This window comes from Grammomys surdaster, unplaced genomic scaffold (genome assembly GCF_004785775.1).
Source record: "Grammomys surdaster isolate TR1022 unplaced genomic scaffold, NIH_TR_1.0 126219, whole genome shotgun sequence".
Lineage (NCBI taxonomy): Eukaryota > Metazoa > Chordata > Mammalia > Rodentia > Muridae > Grammomys > Grammomys surdaster.
The window spans coordinates 7,509,590-7,537,173 of NW_021621022.1; the positions used below are offsets into that span (position 1 = coordinate 7,509,590).

General features: G+C 37.3%; 1 protein-coding gene across 1 annotated transcript in view; it reads right to left on the bottom strand.

The window, feature by feature from the left end:
* Positions 1-7,339: 7,339 nt before the first annotated feature.
* Positions 7,340-27,584, bottom strand: part of Adam28 (ADAM metallopeptidase domain 28) — an 88,013-nt gene continuing 67,768 nt past the window's right edge. Inside the window, exons 6-18 of the mRNA XM_028758738.1 lie at positions 26,126-26,244; positions 24,726-24,802; positions 23,389-23,467; positions 22,775-22,851; positions 17,779-17,965; positions 17,502-17,561; positions 16,213-16,284; positions 15,785-15,951; positions 15,346-15,427; positions 14,560-14,690; positions 13,202-13,376; positions 9,982-10,067; positions 7,340-8,657 (exon numbers count right to left, since the gene is read on the bottom strand). Coding sequence (XP_028614571.1) covers positions 8,651-8,657; positions 9,982-10,067; positions 13,202-13,376; positions 14,560-14,690; positions 15,346-15,427; positions 15,785-15,951; positions 16,213-16,284; positions 17,502-17,561; positions 17,779-17,965; positions 22,775-22,851; positions 23,389-23,467; positions 24,726-24,802; positions 26,126-26,244 — 1,319 coding nt within the window. The 3' untranslated portion in view covers positions 7,340-8,650. The remainder of the gene's footprint in view (positions 8,658-9,981; positions 10,068-13,201; positions 13,377-14,559; positions 14,691-15,345; positions 15,428-15,784; positions 15,952-16,212; positions 16,285-17,501; positions 17,562-17,778; positions 17,966-22,774; positions 22,852-23,388; positions 23,468-24,725; positions 24,803-26,125; positions 26,245-27,584) is intronic.

Genomic DNA, 27,584 nt, shown 5'->3' on the forward strand with positions numbered 1-27,584 from the left:
GAGACAAATAAAGAGTCAATAGAAATAATATAATGAATGAAATGATCAAGAGACAGAGAATTTTGAAAGCAGCAAGAAAAAAGCAACTCAGTGAGGTATGAGTATGTCATAGCAGAACGTTGTAAGTCAAAAGAGAAAGGACAAACGTGTTTGGTCATGGAAAGAATAAAATTGACAAGTGGGAATTCTATTTTTGGCCAAACTAACTTTCAAAAACAGGGGATACATTAGCATTGTGTCAACAAATACTAATGGAATTCATTCCTAGCCTTATAAGCAACGATAAAGGTGAAACAAAGAGAAGACACTAGAAATTTATCTCATGACAGATACAAAGTAGTTTTGGTAAGGGTGCATACATCATTAGCTATATAAAGGCCAAATTATATTTTTATCTGCTACTTCATTTACTTTGTTAATAGTTTTTTAACTTTCATAACTAAAAGCATAGCATTATTAATCTCTTGTAATAGGTGTACAGTGCATGAGGGGATGATGTGTGACATTGTTTATATGCAGTGTGTGGAAGACAGAAATGAGAAATTCACATCAGCTTAAATTAGAATATTGTATATTACTATCACAAAAACATAAGGAAATCAAAACATTTCACCCCAGGGCCTGAGAGATGTCGCAGTGGTTAAGAGCAGTTACTGATCTTGCAGAGGACACAGATTCAGTTCTCCTCATCCGCATGGTGACTCACAACCATCTGCAATTCCAGTATCAAGGTGTCTGACATCTTTTTCTAGTATCTGTGGCTGCTACATGCACATGGTGCACATATAGACAAGCAAGTACACACACACACACACACACACACACACACACAGGTAAACTAAAAATAAATTATTCAAATAATAACACTGCAAAAAATTAGCAAACAGGAAAATGAGAAGAACAGAATTTATGGATAAAATATAGGAAAAAGCCAAATGGCTGTAAGCCCATTCCTATTAATCATTCCTTGTGAGTGAAATATATTACTCAAGCAGAAGATATTGAGATAGTGATGCTTGAGAGGACAAAATTTAAAAAAAAAGCATGATGCAGTGATATGTGTGCAATGTGTCCAGTCAGCAATTATAAGTGTTTCTGTGACAGATCCATGATCCCTGTGAATCCTCACCAGAACAGTAGAATTGTGAAGAATATGTATTCCCTGGATGGACCACATGCTTATCCACAAGACAAATCTTAATACACTTGAAAATGCTGAAATTAGAGTAAACATCTTTTCTTATCATGGTATGCAAATCCACATGTGTGTGGACATTAAACAGTGCATTCTGAGCCAATGATCAAAATAGGAAATCAGAGAATAAGCTAAGAGAAATGACCAGAAAATGTAAATCCTCAAAACATAAGAGATACAGAAAAGCAGTTTTAATGGGGAAAGATATGGATGTAAAGACCTTTATAAAGAAGATCCAAAACCAACATAAATCTCTACCTGGATAATTAGATAAAGAAAGGCCAACCAAATAGGGATTGAAATCTCCAAAACATAGTCAAAATTAGCCCTGCCTCTTTAAAACAATTTAATCACCCCAGGTATTTGCTATAGCAACAGAAACCTGACCAACACATTGCCACTGAGCTTTTTTTTTTTTTTTTTTTTTTTTTTTTTTTTTTGGTGGTAATGAGTTATGTTACAACAGCTGGAGATTATAATAGGTAATTTGTCTCAACATTATTCTGAGAAACAGATGTTTGATATGAGGTCCATATTCTGTGTGATTTCCTTTGCTTAAAACTGGAAAACAAAAACTTAACTCACTCTGATAGAATTAAGGTCAGTGCTGGTTGTGGACCTTGGAGAACCTGAGGACAACTGTGAAAAGATGTAAGGGAACAGGCCGTTGAAATACTCCAAGTGCTGAATGGGAAAGTGGGACAATTTGTGTAGATTATCACAAAAAGTTATTTATCTGCATATCTCTATTATTTCTGTATCATCTATCTTTCTATCTATCTATCTATCTATCTATCTATCTTTCTTTCTATCTATCTTTCTTTCTTTCTTTCTATCTATCTTTCTATCTATCTTTCTATCTATATCATGTACTCTATTTATCCATCTATTATTTATCTATACCATTTATCAAAAATCTCTAACATATAGCTACAGCAAGGAAGCTAGGAAGTAAGGGACAATGCTTTCTAAGAACCCCCCCCCCCAAAAAAAAAAGGTAAGTGAAGATCTGAAAATATTTTCCACCTAGTGGTCATCAAATTGCTCACCACCCCATTCTGAGAAAAATATCAAGAGACAGGAGAGATAGGCCATGGGTTGCCCACAATGCTTCAACCCAAAATTCTATCTGCTTAAAACTGGATTTTCAACAAGAAGGGAAAAAAAATCTGATTATTCCCTGCTCCCCTTTTCTTAGAAGTTAACAACAGGTCAACTTTTTCAGTCAGAATTTCCTGCTTTTGACTAGAAGTTGAGTTCTTTATTTCTGACAGCAGGTGTCACAATTGCCCAACAAAAGAAAAGTGTGGGTGTGCTTCTTAATTCAAAAGAGAAAGACACCTCTAACTATAGTTTTAAGATACACCCAACCACACCCCTAACACATGCACATTGTTGTGGTAGAATGGTTAGCGACCATGCACAGAGACCTGGGTTTGATACTTAGCACTGGAAAAAATTGTTCTCAAGGGAGAACAATCCTATTCCTACTGTGTACAAATAGCTGGGCAAGGAAAAGTGCTTTGGTATATTCCACACATATTTGTTACTTATTCTATACCTCAGTTTATCCAATGAAAGAAATGTTTAATCCAAAATTCATAAAATTAATTTATGGTTAAGAAGCAAAAAATATTTCAATTATTCACTAGTAACAGATGTGAGAGGTATCTCCCAAAACACACCACCTCCCCAGGTGAAGGAGCTGAAAGATCCAATCTAAAAATATTGAAACAGTGAGATGGAATTGAAGTCTGAGCAACATTTGGAATGTGAAGCAGAGGGGATGATGTTCATGACAGTCTGTTGCTGGGAGAAGGATGCTATGTGGGCCCAGATAGTCACTGCATATCAAGACTTGGGACGGACAGGACTCCCTTGCATGGATCAGGTGGGAAAGGTTAAGTATGGATTCTGTCTTAGTTAGGGTTTCCATTGCTGCAAACAGACACCATGACCAAGGCAACTCTTATAAGGACAACATTTAATTGGGGCTGGCCTACAGGTTCAGAGGTTTAGACCACTATCATCAAGGCAGGAGCATGGCAGCATCCAGTCGAGCATGCTGTAGAAGGAGCTGAGTGTTTTACATCTTGTTCTGAAGGCAAACAGGAGAAGACTGGCTTCCAGACAGCTAGGATGCAGAGCTTAAACCCCATAGTGACACATCTACTCCAACAAGGCCACACCTCCTAACAGTGTCACTCCCTGGGCCCATAGGCTTGTTCAAACATATGAGTCTATGGGGCCATGGCTAGCCATAGCATAATAAAAATGTACATTTAATTCAACTTTAAAAGTCACCATAGTCTATATCAGTCTCAACAATGTTAAAAGTCCAAAGTTCAAAGACTCTTCTGAGACTCATTCAATCACTTGACTGCAATCCCCAAAGCAAGACAGGAGACCAATCAGGCAAGCTCTAAACTCTGCATCTCTATGTCTGATGTCAAAGTGGTCTTCAGATCTCAAACTTCCTTTTCAACTTTGCAGAAGTTTGACTACAACAAACTTCTTTTTCCTGGGCTGATTCTGTTCCCTGTTAGCAGCTTTCCTCAGCAGATATCTCATGGCTCTGGCATCTCAAACATCTTTGGGTTACAGCTTCTTGTTCCAATGTCTGAGATCCATGCATGATCTTCTGGGCTCCTCCAAAGTGCTTGGGTCACATCTCCAGCTCTGCCCTCTGTAGCACTTGGGGCTCTGGTTGACTCCACTGCTGCTGCTGCTGATACTAGTGATCATCCTATGGTACTGACATCTCCAATATTCTGTTATTCCTCTTTTAGCCTGTGGGCTTAAAGGCATTAGAAGCCCAAAATGAACAGCAGGAATTCTGAGCTTCCAGTTTAATGGAATGTTTGTTGTGTCTCCAGCAGGAGCACTGCCCCTCTGGAACCGAAACTTCTAGGTTAGCAGAACTTAGGGTTGTGGGAACAGGAAGCAAAAACTTTCCTAGTATGTCACTAGGAGTGATAATAATTGGAACTATTCCCTTTTCCACCGCTGGATTCCTGGACCCATGGATCCTTCCTGGCTATAGGAGAAACTGTACCATTTACTGGATGCTGATTCAAAGCATATGTTGCCTTCTGAAGAACCCAGCCCCAGCCCTCCATTTCTGGATTATAGTTCATTCCAGATGTGATCAAGTTGACAACCATGAATACCCATCACAGCTTCACTGACAAGAAATGCTTTTAGATGTCATGGTACCCAAATAACATAACTAGTCATCAGAGCAACTGGCAGAACCAATAAGGTCAGGAGAGAGGCACATAATAAAGAGAAGGGCCAGAAACAGTTTCTTACACACATTTTGACCATACACCAAGAGGATTCAAAGGAAACGGGCTACTTAATCTTTCAACAACATTTCTGGAAATATGGCTATGTGTGTGGAAAACAATGAACATCAGGCTTTAACTGACACAACACATGGACATTTATCTGAAATGTGTCACAGACTCCAGTATAAAATGAAAAGAATGCGATTTCTGGAAGAAACAGCAACAGAAAGTCTTGTTGGCATTGGGGAGTAAAGCTTCCCTGGTTCAGGACAAGCACAAATGGGGGGGGGCAACTAATCAGATTTCATTAATGTAAAAATCTGTAAACCTTCAAAAGGTAGCATTAAGAAAATGGAAAGGTACGTCTCACCCTGGGGCAGCTCACCTGCCTGCATGCATGTATCTGATTTGTCTGAAATACTGGGGTCTGTATTTGAGGCAAAGAACCTGTGTCTAGAACACTAGTCAGCAGTCTACAGTAAGTTCACAGATGGGTGGAAGGGAAAGCCATGATCAAAGACACTATCTACAGAAGAAAAGGAAAGGAAAGGAAAAGAAAAAAAAGACCCCTTCCCTCTCCCTCCTTCCTCCTTCTCACTTGAAAAAAAAAGACTATTTTTTTAATGAGGGTTTTGCTTGCATATATGTATGTGTGCCACATGTTACCTGGTTTCCTGCCCACAGAAGCCATAAGAAGGCATTGGACCTCATGGAGCTGGCATTAGTGGCCATTTGGAAGGCACTGTGTGAGTGATGGGAATGTAATTTGGGTTCTGTGCAAAAGCAGCAAGTGTCTTAATTACTTAACTATCTCTTCACAACCGTCTTACCCCACACATATCTTGCTGTTTAGAATGTTGATTAGAATATACTAGATGTTTTTGTAGCCCAGTGTGGTTTTGAACTTGTGATACTCTTATCCTGAGTTGTTTGGCTTCAGACTGAGGTTGAAGGAATATGGACAACATAATTAGTTGCTTTCCCTTCATTGAAAGACTGGAGAAGAGTGTGAATGAAGTTGATCAGTCCCTAGTTAGACTCATTTTCATTCTCAGAGTAGAAGACAGTGCCACTTTGACAGTGCTTGCTCTATAACTAAATCAGGAGGTCCCATGGAGTAGAAATCCCCCTTACACAGCTCAGCAGATATTCTTTCTTCTGTCTGGCAGTGTTTGGCAGGGAATACACAAAGGCCTGATATTTTGGGGAGGAAATCTGGTCAAGTCTCTCCACAGGAAGTGATATGCTCTCTGAAATTTTGTCCAGATGTTCATTTCCTCTAATCCACTCTTTCCAACTCTTTTAATATTTATATACAATATTTGACCCTTTCCTTTCACACTCTGAGTTTAGAACAGAACAAACAAATATTACAAGACTGTCAGTTTTGTGTTTTCTGAGCTGGGCTCTACTTTCTGCTGTTCAATCAATCATTCAGTCTCCCTTCTGTGGAGCTTAATATCTCTGTATACTTAAGAACATTTAAACAATTACCATTATACACTCTTCTAACTTAAAAACAATTAAATTGAATTTTATTTATCCCTACACTTTGATTATTTGCTAGTAGAAAGCAGTCTGTGTCTACCATCAGATTCATCTTAAGCTCTTTGTATCAGTTCTGAACCACAGGAAGAAATCTCCACATGTCTCAGGCAAGATCTGTATTCCCTTCTATCCTTAAAAACAATTAAATCAAAATTTAAAAATCTATCCTTTGATTACTTGTAGGAAGCAGGTAGCTTTTGTTGTTTGTCTCTCATTGCCTTAGAACAGCTAGCCTGTTTCTTTGCATAGCAGAAGCTTCCAGTGTCTCTAAGCTGAGGTTCTCCCTGTGTTCCTTTATTTAAATTTTCATGCCCCGGAGCTCTGGGAATGGGCCATACTACCAGTTCCTGCCCAGAGAGTATTAGATCCACGGATGAAAAACATAGACACACACTGCTCAATTTAAATCTGCCTTATTGGCTCAATTGCTAGGCTCTTCTAAGCCTTCCTTGCCTAGTGTGCCCTTCCCAACACTCTTAGCTCTTCACCTCTCAACCTTCCCTAGCTTCAGTTGCTCCCTGACCTTGAGTCCTAGCTCAACACCCTAACCTTCCACCTGGAGAAGTGGCCTGCAGCAGCTCCACTCAAGATCTCACATGGCTGGTCACCTTTTGTCCCTCTGAAGCATGGTGAAAATCTTTTCTTCTCCTTGTGTCTCCTCCCTCTCCTGTAGAGTCCTGGAAGTTCTGCCTGCTTCCTTCTACCCAACAATTGGCCCCTGGCAACTTGATTGATGGATCAAGAACCAATTGGGGAACAGGACCTTAGCATCAGACACAACCCCTATACTCAGCAATGGCTCTCTTAAGAAGTTTATGACCTTAGTAATAACTACCTACCCTAAATAATTTCATAGAAAATATTACATTGTTGATTTGATCACATGTCAATTGTGTGCTTTCTTTTTAACATCCTAATACCTATCTTCATTTTCTATTAAAATAGATGGGGAAGCCCATAAGGCCTCAATCCTACAGAAAAAAATATAGGCAATTGAGTAAAGCTGGGGATGTGAAAGGTGGCCCCACCCAGGAAAGAGCATACCAATTGGCTGTGCAGTGCCAAACAGTCAGTCCTGAAAATATACATACAAGAAACATAATATAGATTCAGCATGTTATATATAGTAATGTATGTGCACACAAATGCACATATGCATGCAATAATAATTGATGAAAGTAAAAGAGACCACAGATTTGAAGAAAAGTGAGGAGAGAGATCTAGGAAAGTTTGAAGAGAGGAAAGGGAGAGTAAAGATATTGTAATTTAGGTATAATATAAAAAATAAACAACAACAACATCAAAGTGAGCCTTTTCATAATAAAGTTTATTTAACAGGAAATTAAGTCCAGCAACATTTTAGGACTTAGAGTTTAAAACCATTTGGGACTAAGTGTGGCCCTTTTATGAAAATATCCTGTCTTGACTTTGCATGCTATTGGGTAGAATTGGTAAGGATTTTCCTACTTTACCCCTTTCCTGCTGCCCACATTTTTTTAGAGTGAGACATAACTGATGCAGAATAGTTTTAAGGTGAATAATAATCAGGAATTTCACACACACACACACACACACACACACACACACGTTTGAAAATACATATTTTTAATATCCACACGGAAATTATTATTTTTATTGATAGCATGGTTTATTAAAAACAACAATGAATGAAACCTTACTTTTCCATTTCCACTAAGAAACAAACAACACAAAAATAATTCTTTTACATGGTAGCAAGAGAAAGGTGTGAGAAACTCTATTTGCTCAAATGAAAAGTGTTTGAATGTGACCAATATTCCTATGAAACAGAAAATCAGGGATGCTTAAAGGATGTTAAGACAAATTGGTGCCAAGAAACAGCAAGGGCTCTGTTTTTTCTGCTAGCTCCCTCCCTCAGCAGGTGGCGTGCTTTGATTCCTACACCACAGGAACAAAGAGATTTAGGGTTAAATTACTTGTCATTTTGCAATTTAGAACTAACTCAACAATTCTGTGGAGTATGTTGATGAATTTCAGCAAAGGTTCATCTATTTTGTTCTCCAAAGAGTGAAACTAAAACCACTCCTTCAGGTTCCTCCCATTCACACTACAGATAAGACCTGAATGAACAAGCAGCATCTCTGAATGTGTCTATTTACCTGTGACTGGACTAGTAGAAACACATAAAGTAGAATGGAAAGAGAAAAGCAAAGATCTTCCTTCAGTGTCCACCAGGATTTGACTCCAAGACCACACAGATACCCAAATCTCTGGACTAACGGTCCTTTTTAGAACTGGAGTATATTTGCATACAACTACTAAAATTCTTCTAAGTTATCTTGTCATCTTGAGACTACTTCCAACACTTAATCTACAAAAATGCTACACAAATAGCTGACATACTCTATTATTTAGGAAATAATGAGAAGAAAATGTCTACATATTCACTACAGATATAAATGTATTTTGGGGATATTATTGTTCAGTGATTGAATTCATGGCTTCACAGAGAACATGGCACATAGAGAGAGGTCTGTCTGTATAGATGCAAAAAGTGAAGCTAGGCAGGCTTACTGGTGGAGGCAGGTTCTGGACTTCTGCCCTGGCAAAGTAGCTTCTCTGTGAATTAGACACTGGATCATTCTCTAATCAAAGAAAATCAAAACACCAGAAACAAATGGTTATTATGTTGATAAAACATTATGGGCTGTCACAAATGAAAATTGATATAGACATGCAGTCACACACATGCAGTCACACACATCAGTAGTTCCACTGAACAAGAAGGAAAGGAATTCAGTAACTTGTCTTAAATCCCACAGTAGTTTTGCAGAATTAAGACTAGAATTTAAATGTCCTGAGTCCAAGTTCTTCCAATGATATTGAACTGCCTGTTTTACACAGAAAACAGGATAGTTACCTATCATTCCAGCCCTCCAAGGAACTAAGATTTTTGTTCTGGTTTTTATTTTTTATATACTCTGCTTCTGGTCTTGGCATGATTTTCAGAATTTTCTGCAAAGTGGACCTACATTGTAGTTCAGTGAAGTGGTCAACACTGCTTAGTAAATAGATAAGGAGTCTCCCCTTTCCTCTGACCTTGCTCCTTTCCTGAGGAAGTGATTCGTGAATGGTGCTGCAGTTAATTATTTTATTTTACTCTCCCTGCAGTTTTAATTCCAGGAAATTTATAGAATAACTCATTCCCCATCACGTCTCCTGAATCCCAGCTTTCTGACATTGGTTATTATTATAGACTTTATATACAGAGACCATTTTACACTCAAACAAAACTTTAATCCCAAATACCAAGCCCTAACCCAAATCACACTGGTCTGTAAAACACTCCCAATACCTGGGCTCTATTCCACTGAGACATTTGTTTGCTTGTTTGTTTGTTTGTTTGTTTTATTTTTTGTTGGATTTTTATTTATTTACAACACAGATGTCATGCCCTTTCCTCATTTCCCCTCCTTAGAACCCCTTATTCCATCCCCTCCTCCTTTGTGCTTTTATACCATTTTAATTACATGCATTTTAAAGAGAATAAAGCTGTTAAATTTTACATTGAGTTCTTAAATACTATTGATTTTCTGACTACCTTGCAAATGATACCTATCATCTTAAGGAGCAATGAATTGTGCTCATCAATCAAGTCTTGTCAAAAATATACTTTAATCCTTTTCATATTAACTTGTTAACTATAGGAAGTTATACCAATTTTAGCACCATTTCCAGGAACCCTACTTTCATAAATAACAGAATATTCCATTTTCTTATATAGGTGTGACTAACCACATAGCCTCAGTTTTGTGTATAATGCATTCTTTCTCCACGAAAAAATTAAGTCATTTAAAAAATGTAAGTGAATCTTATTTTAAGCACATAGTTGAACCCAGTGGGACATCTTTTCAAATCTCAAAGAAAAGTGAGAAGACCTTTGGGGAACAGAGAGAAGATGATGCTTACATGATGTGGTTGGATGCTTCTTCTCTGCAGTCAGGTTGAGATTTCAGTCTACATGTCAGGGGCTCACAGCAAAGATTGGTACATTCCTTCAAAGAATAGACAAAACAATCCCTGTATTTAGTACAAGATAACTGTTAAAATTTCACTTTTAAAGTACAATATTTATTAATTATCTGAGAATTTCATATAATGTATCTTGGCTGCATATATATATAATATATATATATATTTGAGACAAGTTCGCTCCACGTGGCCCAGCCTATCCTAGAACATCTTATGTAGATTTAACTAGCCTTAAACTTGCAGATCTGCCTGCCTGTGCATCCTGAGTATTACCATTTCTGGCTTTCGTCTACTTTTAGAAACCTATGTAAACTTAGGTGTGGAGCCATCCACTGCAATGTAACCAAATGTTATGGAGATAACCAACTGCTTTCTAACTGGACTCAGCTGGAAACTCATGCCTGGGCACTGGTAACCTAGCCAAGAATCCATGGCCAAGGAGGTTACAGGATCCAGGGTTAAAAGTAACTATTATCCCGCTAACTAGACAATAATTGAATTGCCCTCTAAAGTCACATTTTTATACCTAGAGATTAGTGAAGTTCTCGAGCCTCATCAGAAAAGTTTCCCATTTTCAGACTATTTACTCTCTTGCACCAATTCCAGTGAAAATAACCAGGGAAAGTCAATAATGGGAAGAAATGCTGTGCTCAGTGAACATTATCTTGAAAGACCAAGGGGTGGAGGTCACAAATAATTTTTTTCAAGTAAATTTTGCTTAGAGGGTATTATATTTTAATGTGTCAAAATTTTCAAGGATGAACTTTTTTAGCTACCCAAATTATGTGAAAGTAGAGAAAAAATAAAGTTAAAATTTGGTTTTTTTTGAACTAAACCTGGCTAATAATGTTATTGAAATGTGTAATGATCACATTCACATACACACACATGGGCACACACACACACACACATACACACACACACACACACACACATAAATGTACACACGTAAAATGCACTATATCTTTTAAACTCAAGTTTATCAATATAATAACTACTTCATCTGTGTGAGTTTTCTTAGTCCAAAATACAAGGGTTCCTGATCATACAAATAAAAGAAATGGAATCCATCAAATTAAGGGACTTAAAGGAGAAACAGGTACTGACATTTTGGTAAGTAGCAAAATTAGCAGATAATTTTGGCATCCAAAATTGAGGTGTTAAAACATGATTTTGCACACATATACATTGTGGATAAATGATAGACCATTATCATTAATAAATATAGACAACGAATAGCCAAAACCACATCCAATAATAAAATCCAATATGAAAGACACAGCAAAAATTCTTCATAATGTTTGTTTTATGGAAAATTTAATAAATACCAAGACATAGAAAAGATATGAAGATATAATAACCAAAATGTATAAACCGTATTTTCATTGGGTGTGAGATATAATTCCCTACATAAAAAATTGAGGTCAATAATTAAAAATATTTGACAAATCAGTAAGATAATTGTTCATAACAATAATAAAATGACATCAATGGTAATATCAAGGAATTATAACCTACACCAGAAAGAAAAATCTTAAATGCCAAAAAATATGAAAATACTTCAAACTAAGCAATCAAATTCTGACAAAACTACATTAAAACTATGATACACAATTCAAACTTCTGAATAAATGCACCGAGACACTGAAACCTAAGATTCTTTATACACTGTCAGACAGCTGTCAAACATAAAGGGTAAATCACAACTTTCACTTGTGTTCACCAGTTATGAGCTCTGGTCTCTGAACTGAATTCTTTGGGTTTTATGAGCTTTATTTTTCTAATTAAGGATAATGGAAGTCTCTAATTTGTGGATTTGTTTTGCATAACAAATGACATGTAGTCTATGGAGTATTTTACAGAATGTCTCATTTAAATCTCTTTTGGCATGAATGTCTTTTTAGATCTTAAAAGTAACATAAGATCACAAAGTAGAATCCTCTAGAAGCCACACATGGTGGTATATGCCTGTAATTCTAGCACTCATGAGGCTGAGACAGGGGGAAAGTGCACTGGAGGCCATCCTGGATTAAAATGTAAAACTCTGTCTCAGAAAAAGGAAGAAATAAACAGGAAATTATGGGCATCATTCCGAGGTATTCATTGATGCAGCAGCTGCCTTGAAATTATATAAACATTAGTGAAATCAAAATAGCCGTCACCCTAGAGCTGTGGTTCCCAACCTTCCTAATGCTGAGACCCTTTACTACAGTTTCTCACATTGTATTGACCCCCAACCATAAAATTATTTTTGTTATTTCATAACTGTAGTTAGCTACTGTTATGAATCATAATGGAAATATATGTGATTTCCAATGGTCTTAGGTGACCCCTGCAAAAGGGTCATTCAACTCTAAACTCATCCCGACCCACAGGTTGAGAACCAGTGTTTTAGATGGTCTGTGCTAGGAATCTGTACACTATAGGTTCATGCAATTTTAAAATCTCCTTTTTGTATTATCACCTCCCTGTGTCACATGTTGATTTTGTGAAAAAAGAGAAGATCCCATGAGGAGGCATTCCAAATAGCTATGTGACTGACTGTTCAACACATGATTGACTGTGGCCTCAAACTTAGGCATTTCTGAATCCTATGTCTACAAGGAATGTGGCATGCTATGGGTAATGGCTCACTTCTTTACATTTGGCTTTGTACTATTATGTCATGAACAGATTCTATTGTTTTTCTTTTTAAGTGCTATTCATAGGATGGTTAACTAGAATCAAAAGCAAAACACAAAACAACAATAAATCTATGTCACTCTATGATAATGGTACCATTTTTTCTCCGGAACAAATTTCTAAAATAGCACTACAAAAAGAAAAGGGGGCTACAGAGATGGCTCAGCAGCTAAGAGCACATGCTGCATAATCTTGAGGATGAGGGCTCAGATCTCAGAACACATATTTGCCAGTTCAAACCCACCTGTATCTCCAGTTTCAAGGAATCTGATACCCTCTCCTGGTCTCCAAGGTGTACATATAAACACACACACACACACACAGAGAGACACACACACACACACACATACAAGTAAAACATAAAAAATCTTTTAAAAAAGAAAATGAAAAAAAATAAAGTATGTAATTTTTAACCCAAGTAGCTCTGTTTTAAAATCTTAATAAATACAACTTTAAACCTCATGTATTTTCATACCTCAGGAGATCCACAGTCGCAGCCTTCTCCTGTGTCCAGAAGTTGATTTCCACATGATGGTTTTATTATGTTTTTAGGGTCAGGTGCCAGCAGCAGACACCTTACATTTCTAGATGAAAGGAATCCTTGAAAATAGGTGCGGCTGATGGTACTGAAATCCTTGGGGAATTTTGAACTGTAACAGAAAAAATAGAATATCATGATATGCAGTATAGAAGCTTGTGGGTAATAAACAAACAGAAGATTCTAGTGTTTTCTCACTGTGGGACTCAATTCAGTGGAAACTACAACATCCAGGACATCTCTATGCTCCTACAGTTAGGTGGTGAAGCATGCATAGTAATCTAATTGAATGTTTTCTCCTAGCAATCCAGAAGAAAATAGGAAAGAACACTGTAAATTGTTCTAGCTTCATTTCTGTGATAAAATACCTTGACACAAAGCAATTTAGAAGATAAATAAGAAGGCAAAACTGCTAGTCGTATCACATCCAGTCAACAGCAAAGAGAAATGGATGCACGCATGCTCACTTGCTTGCTTTTGTTCAGCTCTCTTTATCTATATTTATATACTTCAAGACCCTTATCCTAAGGAGTAGTGTCACCCAAAGTCAGTTGGGTCTTCCATATTAATCCCCAAGACAATCCCCCACATGACGCCCAATGCAGACAATTTATCACCGAGAATCTTTCCCCAGATTATTCTAGATTGTGTGAGGTTAATAATTAAAGCTAAACCATCACAGTAGTTCAAGGCTACCCAAAGCAACAAGAGAGATTAGTGTTACCACTGTTACCATCTACTTATCCCACACTGAGGGGTAAGCGGTAAGAGACAGCAATCATGATCTAGTTAAAGGAAATAAATGGAGATTCTCATGGTCCATGGGTAAACTTCTCATCTGTGAGCACCTCAAGAACAAAACACACTATATTCATTTGTATATCCCCAGGCTTGGTAAAGTAGCTGGCATTACCAGATAATAAACGACTCTGCTAGAATAGATTGTTCTGTTGGTGATGGGGATAAAGATATGCTTATCTTGGGTATTTTTTAGTAAAACTATCATCTTAATCAGGCTGGTATTCTTTTAGGAAAATATGGTATCACTTTAAATTAAAATAACCCTAAGTTAAAATGATATAGTAGTCCTCATAATAAACTCTGTGGTTGGGTATTCAGAAATCCTAACAAATGAGTCTTGAATTTGGTAAAAATATGTCCATGAAGAAGCTAGAAGTTGAGTTACTATGATACCCATCCTTTGGAAGAAGATGTTCCTCCCACACATGCACAGATCATTTAAACTATTTAGGAATGGTGACTTTTCTCCTTACTTTGAGATCGTACCATCTTACCTCAGGTACTGATTCATCACACAGCTGCCAGAGGGACATTTGGTATAATATGGAACATCCTTCATACCAAGGGCGTGACCCAACTCATGTGACATCAGTGCAACGAGAGCCACTTTATTCTTTCTTTTAGCCTAGAAAAAAAAATAGAAGCATCTGTTAATTCTTATTTTATTCAGTTATTTCTCAGTTATTTTCAAATCATAATGTCTAATACGAATAACTTGAGAGAAGAAGAATAGTGTATCTTTCTGACATTGAATATTTTTCTGACATTGCTTCTTGCCTGGTGGGCCTGATATGATTGACTCTTATGAATGCAAGCACTGGGTCTGTGTTCAAGCTCAGTCAATGACAAAGGAGCTACTAGACCCTGAATTCTCAGTAAACCAGGCTTAGATTAGATGCATTCTCTATGGAAAGTGCTATTAGGTGCCATGGTATAAACTCACATCCACAAAATTGTAGTTGTGATTCTTATGCCATTGATAACAATGGGCACAAGATGCCTGTCATGCACACTTAGCTATCTGAGGCCATGAAGGTAATCTGATTCCCCTTTCTATGAAACACATGGTCCTTATTCTTTAATATGAACTGAAGTATGAGTCCTTTACCAGGCTAATATTCACAGTCCAAGGACTCTTCAGAGAACTGTTCAATAATGGTTTCATTTCTACTCTGATTTATCAATTCAGTTGATGGTCACGGTGATTATTGTGGTATACTATATTATGCCCATCTTCATAGAGGTAGAGTTGCAGGATGTCTTAGTAGAAGTATACAAACCTCAATTACAGACACTGAAGATGTAGTACACATGGAATTCGCAGCTGCCATTCCTACACGTCCATGGCTGAAGCTAGCTCCACTGTGTGAAAGGTAGAGAGACCCCATCACAATCTGACTCTGAAACCAATAGGTTTGGGTAATAATGTCATAGACTTCCTTTGGTGTCTCCTAGCCTTCTGTATGTTCATGAGTCCCTAGGACAGCTTCTGTAATATTACAGCCTCATAATTATAGGTGGATATTCTGTATCCAAGTATTGTTTTATTGATCTTATATGGACCTTCAAATACTTCAAGGCCCAATTGCTAATGATAGGAACATCAGGCCACTCACAACTTACTGAGAGATATAACTGAACAGAAATTCTTGTCAAGAAACCCTGGAGATAACCATAGACTCTGCCTGTGTGTCCCCACCCTGGCAAGAATGGATTCACCTGAGAAGCTGTGCATGGTTATGGATTCTTTCTCCCAGGTTAGAATAATGCCATCTCATGAAGTTTGTGAATGTGGCACCAAGGTTGGGTTCCACCTTTATCTTATCACGGTCGGACCAGATCTCCATGCCCACCAAAGACACTTGAATATCTATGGTTTTATAAATCTGTGGAGAGAATGTTTTTCATGAAAACACCCAGGATGCCTTTTAGTGTTCTTGTTGACCACAAGTGATAGATAAAGGGATGTAATACTCACCATAAGTTTCCATATTGAAAACAGAAATTATAGAAGAAAACTTTGTTACTGTGTATGACTTTTGTTTGGATGGGGTCTTGCTCTTAGGTGATTCCTAGCCCTTTACAGTGGAAGCCACAGGGAATCCCCAAGCACAGGCATGGAAACACACACAGGACAAATGCCTTACCTCATTGAGCAGATTCAGCACCTCGAACACAAAGCTTCTCATCTGAGGCACATTTCCTTTGTACAATTTATACTGAAAATTACAAAATATAGTATTACAGTATTAAAATAGAAAATTGAAATGAGAAGGCTTATGGGTACGGGATTAAAGAGAAAATCCACATGCTGTAACATAGTTAACATCTATTCAATCCATGACTACCTCATATCTTCTATTTCAACAAATTCTACTTAAAATAGAGGTTTTGATAAGATAAGAATTAAGAATTCACGAGAAATTACAGTGTCCTCCATCTTTCTCTTTGCTTTTGGTTTAGTTTGGTATGAGGTAGATTCCCTCTCTGTAGTCAGGATGCTATCAAACTTATGACCTTTCTGCTTCATATTATCCAAACTGGGACTACAGGATTAGAACTGGGTTTTTTATTCATCTTTAAGTTGAATACTTCAGCTTAATGGTTTAAATATTTTGCACCAACTCAATTAATTTGGGTTTGGATATGAAGCAATATAAGTTCTAGCTTCTCTATATTTATATAGAGTTCTGTGTTCATATTTACATAAAACCTATTAAATTGATATTTATATTTTATGGTAAAATATTAAAACAATCTAACACTATATTAAAATACTTCTCTTTAAATTTTTTATGGTTGATTGGTTACTGGTATATGATGGTTAGTTTTTGTTGACTTGACACAATATAGAATCACCTAAGAAGAATCATTATTGAAGAAGAGCCTTCATCAGATTGGCCTGGTAGCATCTCTGTGGAAAATTTTATTGATTGTTTTTTGATGTGGGAGGGTCCAGTCCACTGTGGCCTACACCAGCCCTAGGCAGTTGAACGTGAGCTGTATAAGCAATGTAGCTGAGCAAGTCAGGGAAGCAAGCCAATAGTAGCACTCCTGCATGGCCTCTATTTACATTCTTGCCTTAAGTTTCTGCCTTAGCTTCTCTCAACACTGAACTGCAGCTTACAATCCATATAAACCCTTCCATCCCCAAGTTTCTTTGGTCATGCTGTTTATCAGAGCAACAGAAGCAAACTAGAACATAGCTATATGGTATTAAGTATATTGCCATTATATAAATATTTGATAATTGGTGGATAATAAATGGATGGCATGAGTGAACACTGTTGTCAAACAAGCAACCAAAGCAGCCAGGAAATCTAGTTGAACAAAAACTCATTGTTAAGTAAAAAGGCTTACTTTTTTTTTTTTTTACTTTTAAGTTAACTTATAAGTTGAAAGAACTAAGTAAGAGGTAGCCATGGTTCATACTCACATAGGCATTATCCAGCACCAAAAAGAGACCAATGTACTTCTGTCCTTGAAGTAAGTTTTCCTGTTTTACAAATAACAAGAGAACCTCATTAATACTCATCTCTACTCACAATGATTCAGATACTTACAATTTTTCTTCTAAAATATATAAAAGAGTAATTTAATAGAGGTTTTTTTTTTTTTACAGACTAGCTAGCCATTTCAGAACACACTTTGTGTCTCAGATCCTTGTTTAGACAACCAAAATACATAGTCTGAAAAAAAAAAACTATACTTACATTTGGGTTTTTGAGTGACCTGGAAGTTCGAAGATGGCTTCGTTTCCTGACAACTTGCTTCTCACCATCCCTGAAATTTGCTGTGTTTGGTTCCTCCAAGCTATATGGAAGAACAGCATGTTCTCCCTCATCAGTGCTTTGTAGAGGCTTTATTTGATATCTCTGATCACGATGTGTGAAGTACCCTCTGTGGGATATGAGATTTTGTATTAGGATGCCCTGACATATCCCTTCATACATTCCACTCAGAATGGAGTGGTATTCTCCCTCCATTCCAGTTTCACATAGATTTTTCAGTCAAAGACTCTGTGACCAACACCTAATTATTCTAGGTATATCCATTATTTGCCCAATACTGAAATGAAAGTAAAAAATTAACAAATGGGACCTCATGAAACTGAAAATCTTCTGTACAGCAAAGGAGACCATCATTCATTTGTACAAAGCAGCAGCCTACAGAATGGGAAAAGATTTTTACCAACTCCACATCCAATAAAGAGGATAATATCTAAAATGTATAAAGAACTAAAAAAATCTTAGATATCAAGAAAACAACAACAAGCTCTGTATGATACTATTCAAATTGTTGGAGAGGAGGTTCAGAGTTTAAAAGTAAGGAGCCATCTCGAGTGCCATGCCAAATACCAATAGATTTGTTTTACCTCTAAAATTTACAATGACAGTCACTATAATTGGGAAAAAGTTCAAAGACACTTGCAGGGTATTCAACATAATTCTAACACATCTCTGGATGTTTTAACTTTGCATAGTGAGATTATGAATATAAAGAATACTGCTCTGCTGAGCTTTGCTGCAAACTGATAAAATTATCCATGGCCTGAGGTCAATATTTCCATCTTGGTCAGTCTTCAAGAATAGCAGCTACAACTTGATCATGTTAGCCCTTCTTGTCCTGGGAATACTTTTATTCCTGCCTATTGTGTTAAAGTTTGCCTTTAACAACATCAACATGTTGGTGGCCAAAGTACATGACTTGAAACTAAAAATGGACCCCTAGACAGAGTTCTTAATTTAACAGGCTGGCAAGCCAAGGACAGGTAAGACTCTGCACAGAGCTTTACCAATCTAAGACAGAAGTGTATTGCTTTTGATAATGCATATTCTGCAATGGGTAAGGAAGGCATTCTTGTCAGAATGTCTTAAGATGGGTTCAGTCTCATTTATGAAATAAAAAAAGGGGGGGGGATGTGGAGAGCTTTGGGGACTGCTTGGCAGGAATATGACATTGGCCAAGGACTAGAAAATGGGCTTCAGTCAAGAATCTGACATTGGGCCATGCAAGGAAGTAATTTCAGGCAGGAATCTAAATCTTAGACTAGAACAAAGAAGTAGGTTTCAGGCCTACTGGGACAGGGAAGTAGGCTCAGATATCTTGATCATCCTGATTAGCACCTTAGAAACAGTGACCACGGTAGTGATCACAGGACTTTGTTTATTACCTTGCTTGTTGTTCCTTGACTATTTGCATCTATTGTATTGTTTATTCCTTAACCTTGACCTTAACTGACCTTAATACTTGCATGTAATTAAAATGGTATAAAAGCAGATTGGGAAAAAAAAAGAAAAACAAAACATAAAACAAACAAAACAAACATCAGAAAAAAATATCACCACCACTCTAGCAAAAATATCACCACTTTCATATGTCTCTCTACATGATAGACATATGAAAATGGATAATGAAGTGCATTATTTTATAGGATGAATATTTAGCAAGAATATAAAGAAATAAATAAATGAAATGAAAAAGAAAACAACAACAAACAATTAAAAAATAGGGTACAGGTTTAAACAGATACTTCTCAAAATGAGAAAATCAAATGGCTGAGAAAGACTTAAAGACATATTCACACTCCTTAGCCATCAGGGAAATTGGAGTTTACTTTGAGACTTAATCTTACATTTTTCAGAATGGATAAGAGCAATGAAACAAGTGACAGTCTTCATTGGTGAAGAGTAAGAGGAATATTAATTCTTTGCTGGCTGGAGTACAAACTTGTACAGCCACTTTTGAAATTAGTGTGATAGTTCCTCAGAAAGATAAGAATCTTTCTTAATCTACATTTACCACACAGACACCTGCTCAACTGTATTCATTGTTATTCTATTCATAATAGTCAGAAACTGAAAACAACCCAGATGTCTCTTAACAGATGAATAAATTTAAAATATGCTACATTTACACAATGGAAAATTGTTTAGCTGTTTTAAAATGGCATAATGAAATTCACAGGTAAATGGATGGAACTAGAAAAAAATATCATCCTGAGTAAGGTAGCCCAGACCCAGAAATATATGTATTGCTTATATATAGATATTAGCTGTTAAGTCAATGACAATCAAGCTACAATCTGTAGAACCACAGAGGTTAGGTACAGAGCCTATACCACCAGGGGGTGCAGATAGAACTTCTAGGAAAGGAAAATAGAATAGATAGTTATGGATGGATTACTACACACACACATACACACACACACACACACACACACATATGAATGAAGGGGATCTAAATGAAATCACCAAATAATTGGAGAAAGAGAGCCCAAATTGGCCATCTCTTGTCACCCATTGAAGCTTTCCAAGTATTGGGTTGCATAAAATTGAATTGTTGGTCAAAAAATGTCTATTGCAACTCTTAAGTAATCCAGGCTGTTGCCATGGATATATATTGATCCCCACAAACTGACATCAAGGCCCCATTGTTGAAGACAATACCTACACAACACATTGAACGTAGAGACTGGTACTCCATAGCGCCTTTACCCCTAAGGACTGTCATCTTTGATACAGGAAGTTACTCTACATGCTAACAAGAGAAATGTAAACATCAACCTAGCCACAAACCTTTTGATTTATGATGCAGTTCTGTCTGTCAGATATGCTAAGGCAATGGGTGCCACAAATCTTATGGGAGTAACCATCTGATCTGACGTAAGATCTACTCCATGAGACATTGCTTAGGTGACCAGGAACCTGAGACTAGATAGCTTAGAGACCTAAAGTACAACCAAAACCTGTTTAAGCATGCAAGCAAACAAAACCCCCAAACACATGTAACTACAAAATGACTCTTAATGACATTGTGCTATTCTCATAGATCAGTGTTTTGCTCAGTCGTCATCTGAGAAACTCCTTTCTGCAATAGATGGGAACAAATAGAGACCCACAGCCAGACATTATGCAAAGAGTGGAATAATCATTCATAAACTGAATGTCTTGGTCAAATCCCCTCTACTTGGGGCTCTAAGAACCCCGAGGAAGAAGAGGCAGAGACAGTGAAAGAGTCAGAGGGGATGGAGGGCACCAATCAATCAAGGTCCTCTGAATCAGCAGGACCAATGCTCATATGAACTCACTGAGACTGGGGCAGCATGCACAGGCCCAACATCGGTCTGTACCAGATAAGGTCCTAGAGCTGAAAGAAATAGACATATGTCCCCATCCCTAACACAGAAGCCATATTCTTCATTAACCACTTGGAAATGAAATTTTAGTTTTCTCCAAAGGAGTGTCACTATTCATAAGGGCAGGCTGCATGCCCAGCAATAGATGGACAACAGAAATGAACTCAACAGTGTCATTCCAGGTTCTTTGTCTCATGATATCCTTTTAGGGTTTTTTTTTTTTGTTTGTTTTAAAGTTTGTCTTCTTTTTATTTTATTATTTTTCTCTCTTTTTACCTTACGTGCCTTTTGAATATATATTATGTCTTTCAGTTTAGTGTTTTTATGAAATTCTTGAAGTGTGCAGATGAGTGGGTCTCTGTATCTGTTTCTGTGTCTGTATCATCTGCATCTGTATCTGCATCATCTCTAACTTTTATCATCTGTATCTGTATCAGTATCATCTGTATCTGTATCTGTATCTGTATCTGTATCTGTATCTGTATCTGTATCTGTATCTGTATCTGTATCTGTATCTGTTTCTTGTGTTTCTTCTTGGGCTGTTTTCCTTCTATTTGTTTGTTTTATCCTATTCTGATGTATTTGTTTTCCTTTTATCATATTATATTATCCTTTAGAAACCTATTTATTTCTAATGAAAGACAAAAAGAGGATGGAATTGGATGAGAGAAGTGGAGCCAGGGAGTCATAATCAATAATTATTATGTGAGGAAAAAAAGCCTATTTTCAACAAAACTGAAAAAAAGGAAAAAAATAAAGCCTATGTCATTTACCCAGAATATTTTTAAGACTAATTAAAATGAAGCAATTCCAAAGAATTTGGAGTTAATACTATGAGCCTATTATGCTAATATTAACACCATGAGTTTATTAGTCCAATATTTTCCAATAGTTTACTTATTCCTTCATTACACATTTCTTGGCAGTTGCTATGACTAGAGTGGAGAATGGAGTAAATGACTAGTCACCCAGAACCCTAGAGAGAACAAAAAAGGTTCATTAGAGCAGCCCGGTAACAAACTAGGACTAAAAGTAGCTTAAAGACTCTTTGTCTCTTAAATCATTTAGTTATGAACTAGAAAGTTACTCCATATATTGAAATATTTAAAGCTAATGTCCTTGGGAGTACTTTTATAATATAGGAAAAGTGAAGTCATGCTAAATATGAACCATGCTAGAATAACAGTTACATATTTTACTTCATATTTTAATCACATGCTAGATAAAAAAGCTATACCTGTGACATATTAGTTAAGAAGATATGACACAGTAGATTGCAGAGGTGAGGTAGATAAACTTGGTAATGGACACATGTCATTGGGGTCATTTACCCCAATTATGAAATGATTGGCAGACCTTCTAGAGTCAGGGTGTAGCTTTGACAAAGCTGGAGCTGACTTCTAGAACAACAGTTAACGAAATGACTTACCATGATAATTTATTCTTCAGTTTAATCTGGCAATTAGCAATGAACAGAAACAACCCAAATAGTAAGAAGACAAAGGGAGACATGAGGAAGACTAAAGGCTGTGTGACAAATGTCCCTTAGCATTTACTACTTCATTTCTCACCTCAACCCATCACAGGTACTGATACTGGCAAAAGAGCCCCTTGCGTTCTGGATGTGGCCTTCGTAGTAGCAGGGTTTCTAAAGTAGAAATACATTGCACTGTTGAAATGCAGACATTATAAATGCATACATGTCATTGGTGAGAATGTATAGGTCATAGTTGTGACAACTACCATCTTGGCTATATAGGTAAGCTCAAGGACTAACCAGGATCTACCAGTCCACAGGAATGAAAATAGAAAGGACATCAGAGGCTTCCTAAACTGCTCCTCAGCTGGCCTTGTGGCTACCACGTCTGAGCTGTTGCCTAACATGCATTTGTATGAAGACAGAATCCAAAAGGTTAATGTTAGTAAGAAGCCATTCTTCTCAGGATTTATAATATGATAGCCAGACCTTCCAGAATCAGACTTAAACTAGCTAGGTTACCTTTCCATTTTACTTGTTATACTAGTGTGTGTGTGTGTGTGTGTGTGTTATTGCATGTTCACTCCTATCTTTGAAAAGATTGCTGTGATTTCTAACCTGTTGTCTCACTGGCCATGTTAAAAGTCATCCTTAGATCTACTCATTTTACAGGGAAATGGCAGATCCCAGGATGAATTCAGAGCGTACCACATCCTGAGAGCGTCTGGTCCTCTCTTCTCCTCTGGGTAGGTAGGATGTTTCAGTGGTGTCTGGCCCCAGAAGATGCCTGTGCAGAGAAGAAAGATGCAAAATGCACTCACAATACCAATAAATACTGGTTTATCTGACATCATCTTCTGTACTGAAGGAATAATTGTGTGTACAGTTGAGACCATGCTGACTGACTTTTGACCATTGAGATTTTCATTAACACAATGCATTTTTACATTCTCTCTCTCTCTCTCTCTCTCTCTCTCTCTCTCTCTCTCTCTCTCTCTCACGCACACACACACACACTGATATACCAAGTAAAATGACAAGCTAAGCCAGCTAGTTTAAACCTGATTCTGGAAGATCTGCCAGTCATATCATAAATCCTGGGAAGAATGGCTTCTCACTAATGTTAGAAGACTGCTTGGAACGTCCTGCTAAAGTAAATCAAAGTGTGCAGTTACACCTTTAATCCCAAAGGGGGATAGTCACACAATTGCTTTTCTCTTGGAGGTTCTGCGTCTTTAAATGTGAATGAGTTGGGCACAGATGAGATTCTATGGAGCAAGGACATGGTCATTGGAGGATGCTGGGTCACAGGTGTGAATACCTGTGAGAACCAATATAAAAACCTTACTGACAGAAAACTTGTGACACTCCTTCACTCTTGTCATAGAATCTATTGCTATGACATGTACTCTGATTCAGACTTAGGGATAAATTCTTGTGTACTTGTATGTGGTTGAAGATGAGTGTGTCTGTGTTTGTACCCAATTCCAAATGTTCCAGCACACACATGGAGATCAGAGGACAAACTTATAAGTCCCATCTTACTTGGGATAGGGTCTTATGTTTGTCTCCTGTCTCACTGTGTAAGACAGGCCAGCTTCTGGAGGTTCTTCTGGTTTTGCCTCTTATCTTGGCATAGAGTCCCTGTGGGTATGATTATGGGAGATTGTCTTGGGTATCTTAATTGATACGGAAAGATCAAGCCTGAAAGTGAACTGCATGACACCATTCCTGGGTTTAGGACCCTGGAGTGCATAAGGATAGGTAAAGTGATCTGAGGGGAAGCATACTTGAATTTCTGGCTGTGCTTCTGACTACTGATACGATATGACCAGTTGCTTCAAGGCCAACCACGGTGACTTCCCTGCAGTGATGAACTGCCACCTGGAATTCTAAGCTAAAGCAAACCCTTCTGCCCCTAACTTGCTTTTGCCATTTTTTTTTTTTATCATAGCCACAGAAATGAAGCTACAGCCAGGGAGAAGTTTCCCAGTATTCTGCTGATACAACCAGTGGTTGGACTTTCGGGAAGAAATTGTCCTTACTTGGTTCTCTTTAGGTGCAAAATGATTTCTTCTCCATTTAGTATGATCTGATATTGAACTTCTGGTGCATATCTTTCCTGAAAGTAGTTAATAATATAGTTATAGCACATAGTTCTCAGCCAATTTAAAAATTATAACTATTATAATACACCGATTGTGTACACTATGCATTGCAATAGCAGAAATACAGAAATTGAAAGCATTTCACTCACATATTATCTCTTTCTTATATCTAAAATGTTATTTGCATGTTCATATGGATTTCATAAAAATATATTCACTTGAAAACCACACAGATTGATGAGGCTCTAATTGGTGACATAGAGACTTGCTGTCTGCCTTAATGCATAATATGCTGGACTGTGTACCAAAATAAATTACCAAGAGGATATAAAGGATCTATTTTGACTTTAAAATAAATAGAATATATATTTTAAAATGGTTTTTAAAATCCACTGAAAATCAAGAGATAAATATTACAGAATGAGAGACCATTGACAACACGGTAGACAGCCTTTACATTGTAGAAAAGTGTTATCCCTGGGGAAAGGAATGGATTAAGAGAAGACAGAAATGTGAAAGGCTAAAAAGAAGTAATGTTCCCCTCATGAACTAGCTTGCAATCCCTTCTCCTCCCACAGATTTGAGAAAACATCCAAACATCTTTACCTTTATTATCAAGCAAGGCAACTGATTCTCTGATAATAATTTATAACCAAATTCTGAGAAGTCCTGGGCTCTCTCCTCCACATGGTTAAGGACAGACTGCTGCTCAGGCCACAAGACCAGGGGTGCAAGGGGAATTGGGGGTGGGGGTAAGTGGGATGTTGGCAGGGGGGTGCTCTCTCATAGAGACTGACAGGCTTCTGGCTGAGAACACTGCCTGTGATGTTCTAGCTAGCTAAGAGACTTCCAGGTGTCTGGATTCCCCACAAAAGGAAATAAGTTTATGACTTGGGACACATTAAAGAGATTACAGTGGCCAAGCATACTGTTCCCCCAGCCTTTTCTCCTGCTTCTTGGGAATCAAAGAGTCTGGCTGCTTTGAACACCACAACTTCTTCAAAAATCTATTAGAGGGGACTTCCAAAGTTTCTTCTTGAACCCCTTGCCCTCTCAGAGGCCTACCATACTCTCTTGTGGTACTGAGGCACTAACTTTCTTTGGACATCTACCCACGCTGTTTTCTGCCTATTTGTTTGTGGGTTTAATAACCCTTCTAATAAGCTTCATACCCCAACAACACTTCTGTGTCTCCCTTGATCACCACATCCAAGAACTGTCAAAGCAAGAGCTGATAGCTGTACTCCAAGATGAAGCTGCTGGGGCTGATTGTGATATTACACTATCCCTGAAAGCCCTTCATCTTTGTCTTCAGATGACTATGAAACATCACTTACCTCTTTGCCATATCTCTCTGTCTGGTTGTTCTCAAGCCCTCTTCTTTGTGTAATGGGTAGTTTTTTAGGATGCACTATTTCATGAAGCTTTAATTCGGGAGTCAACGTTGTATCTATCACTAGAGAAAATCAGAAAACATTGATAAGAAACGTTTTGTCTTGTTTTGTTTGGCTGATTGCTATGTTGTATGGGCATGAATAAACATTCAGAACAAATTTTGTGACTGATTCAACTTTAATGACCTTTCTTTACAGTTTTACCCTCAAAACTGTAGATTCCACAGGACATAAAGATCTTATTGACTCTTTCTTAGAGAAACTTAAAGGAACATAGAACACATAGGGAAAATGTTTATAGGTAAAAGGTTCTTCTTAATGTACTTTAATTTAAACTGTGCCAGTGGATATTTCCTTTTGTACAAGTGGTAAAGAAAGAACTGACTCAGAGTCAAAAGATGTGGCTTGCAGTTCTAGCTAAAAGACCTAATAAACGTTCCTTTGTCTTCCTATCTTTTGTTGTCTAGCTCTGGTGGTATAAAAGCACAAACAAAAACTGTGTGAAACTCTGCAGCAGCATCATAGGAAAACAGAAACACATCTTTTCTGTATTTTGGAGTTTTGCAATTTTTTTCACATGAGGTCAGTCTCACTGTTGAATGCTGTTTCCACAGCTCCAAGATAGCTTCTTATTATGGCAATCAGAGTGCATTTGGGGTATGACTTAACTAAACTATCATGCAAATCACAGCCTTAACTGCCATTGCACAGTTCACAAGGAAGGACTAAAGAGACCTGAAGGATTCCATCAGTATGTAAGCGTATATGATTCAGTTACTGTCAGCGCTTTTCTACTTTACCATTCTTTGGGATCCTCACTAGTGATTAACAATATAAGAAACATATGAGACATGCAAGGGCTAAAGCCAGCCCTAGATAAGAACTTTTAGAGAGTATCATTGAACACACAGAGATTGTTTTGAGCTTATGCAAACCCTTAGCTGGATTATTCAAGTATTTCAGCAGGAGATTTACTAGTACATGTTTATGGATGGAAAGGTGCAGGCTCCCAGCATTTGACTTCTTAACATGATTATGATGCCATCCCTTGCAAAACAATCAGTGATGGCACCATCTGTGCACTTAGCTTCTCCATGGTGCAATAAGGGAGCAGATAAGGACTGTCAAGTCGTTGGGTCATCTCTCAGTAATCAGCTTAAAGGGAGAAAGTTACCTTTTCAGGACTTTTCTTTTGACTATATTCTACTACTAAAAATTATTCTCAGAAAAATATCTCAAAGTACCAATTCATAAACAGCCTTGATTAATGATTATATTAATACAATTTTACTTACAAGTATAATATAAATACAGCAGCAATCAATATTTATTTTATCTATTTTGAGAAGTATCATATAATAATAAAACACGATTTTTATTTAGTGAAGTATATGAAACTTGA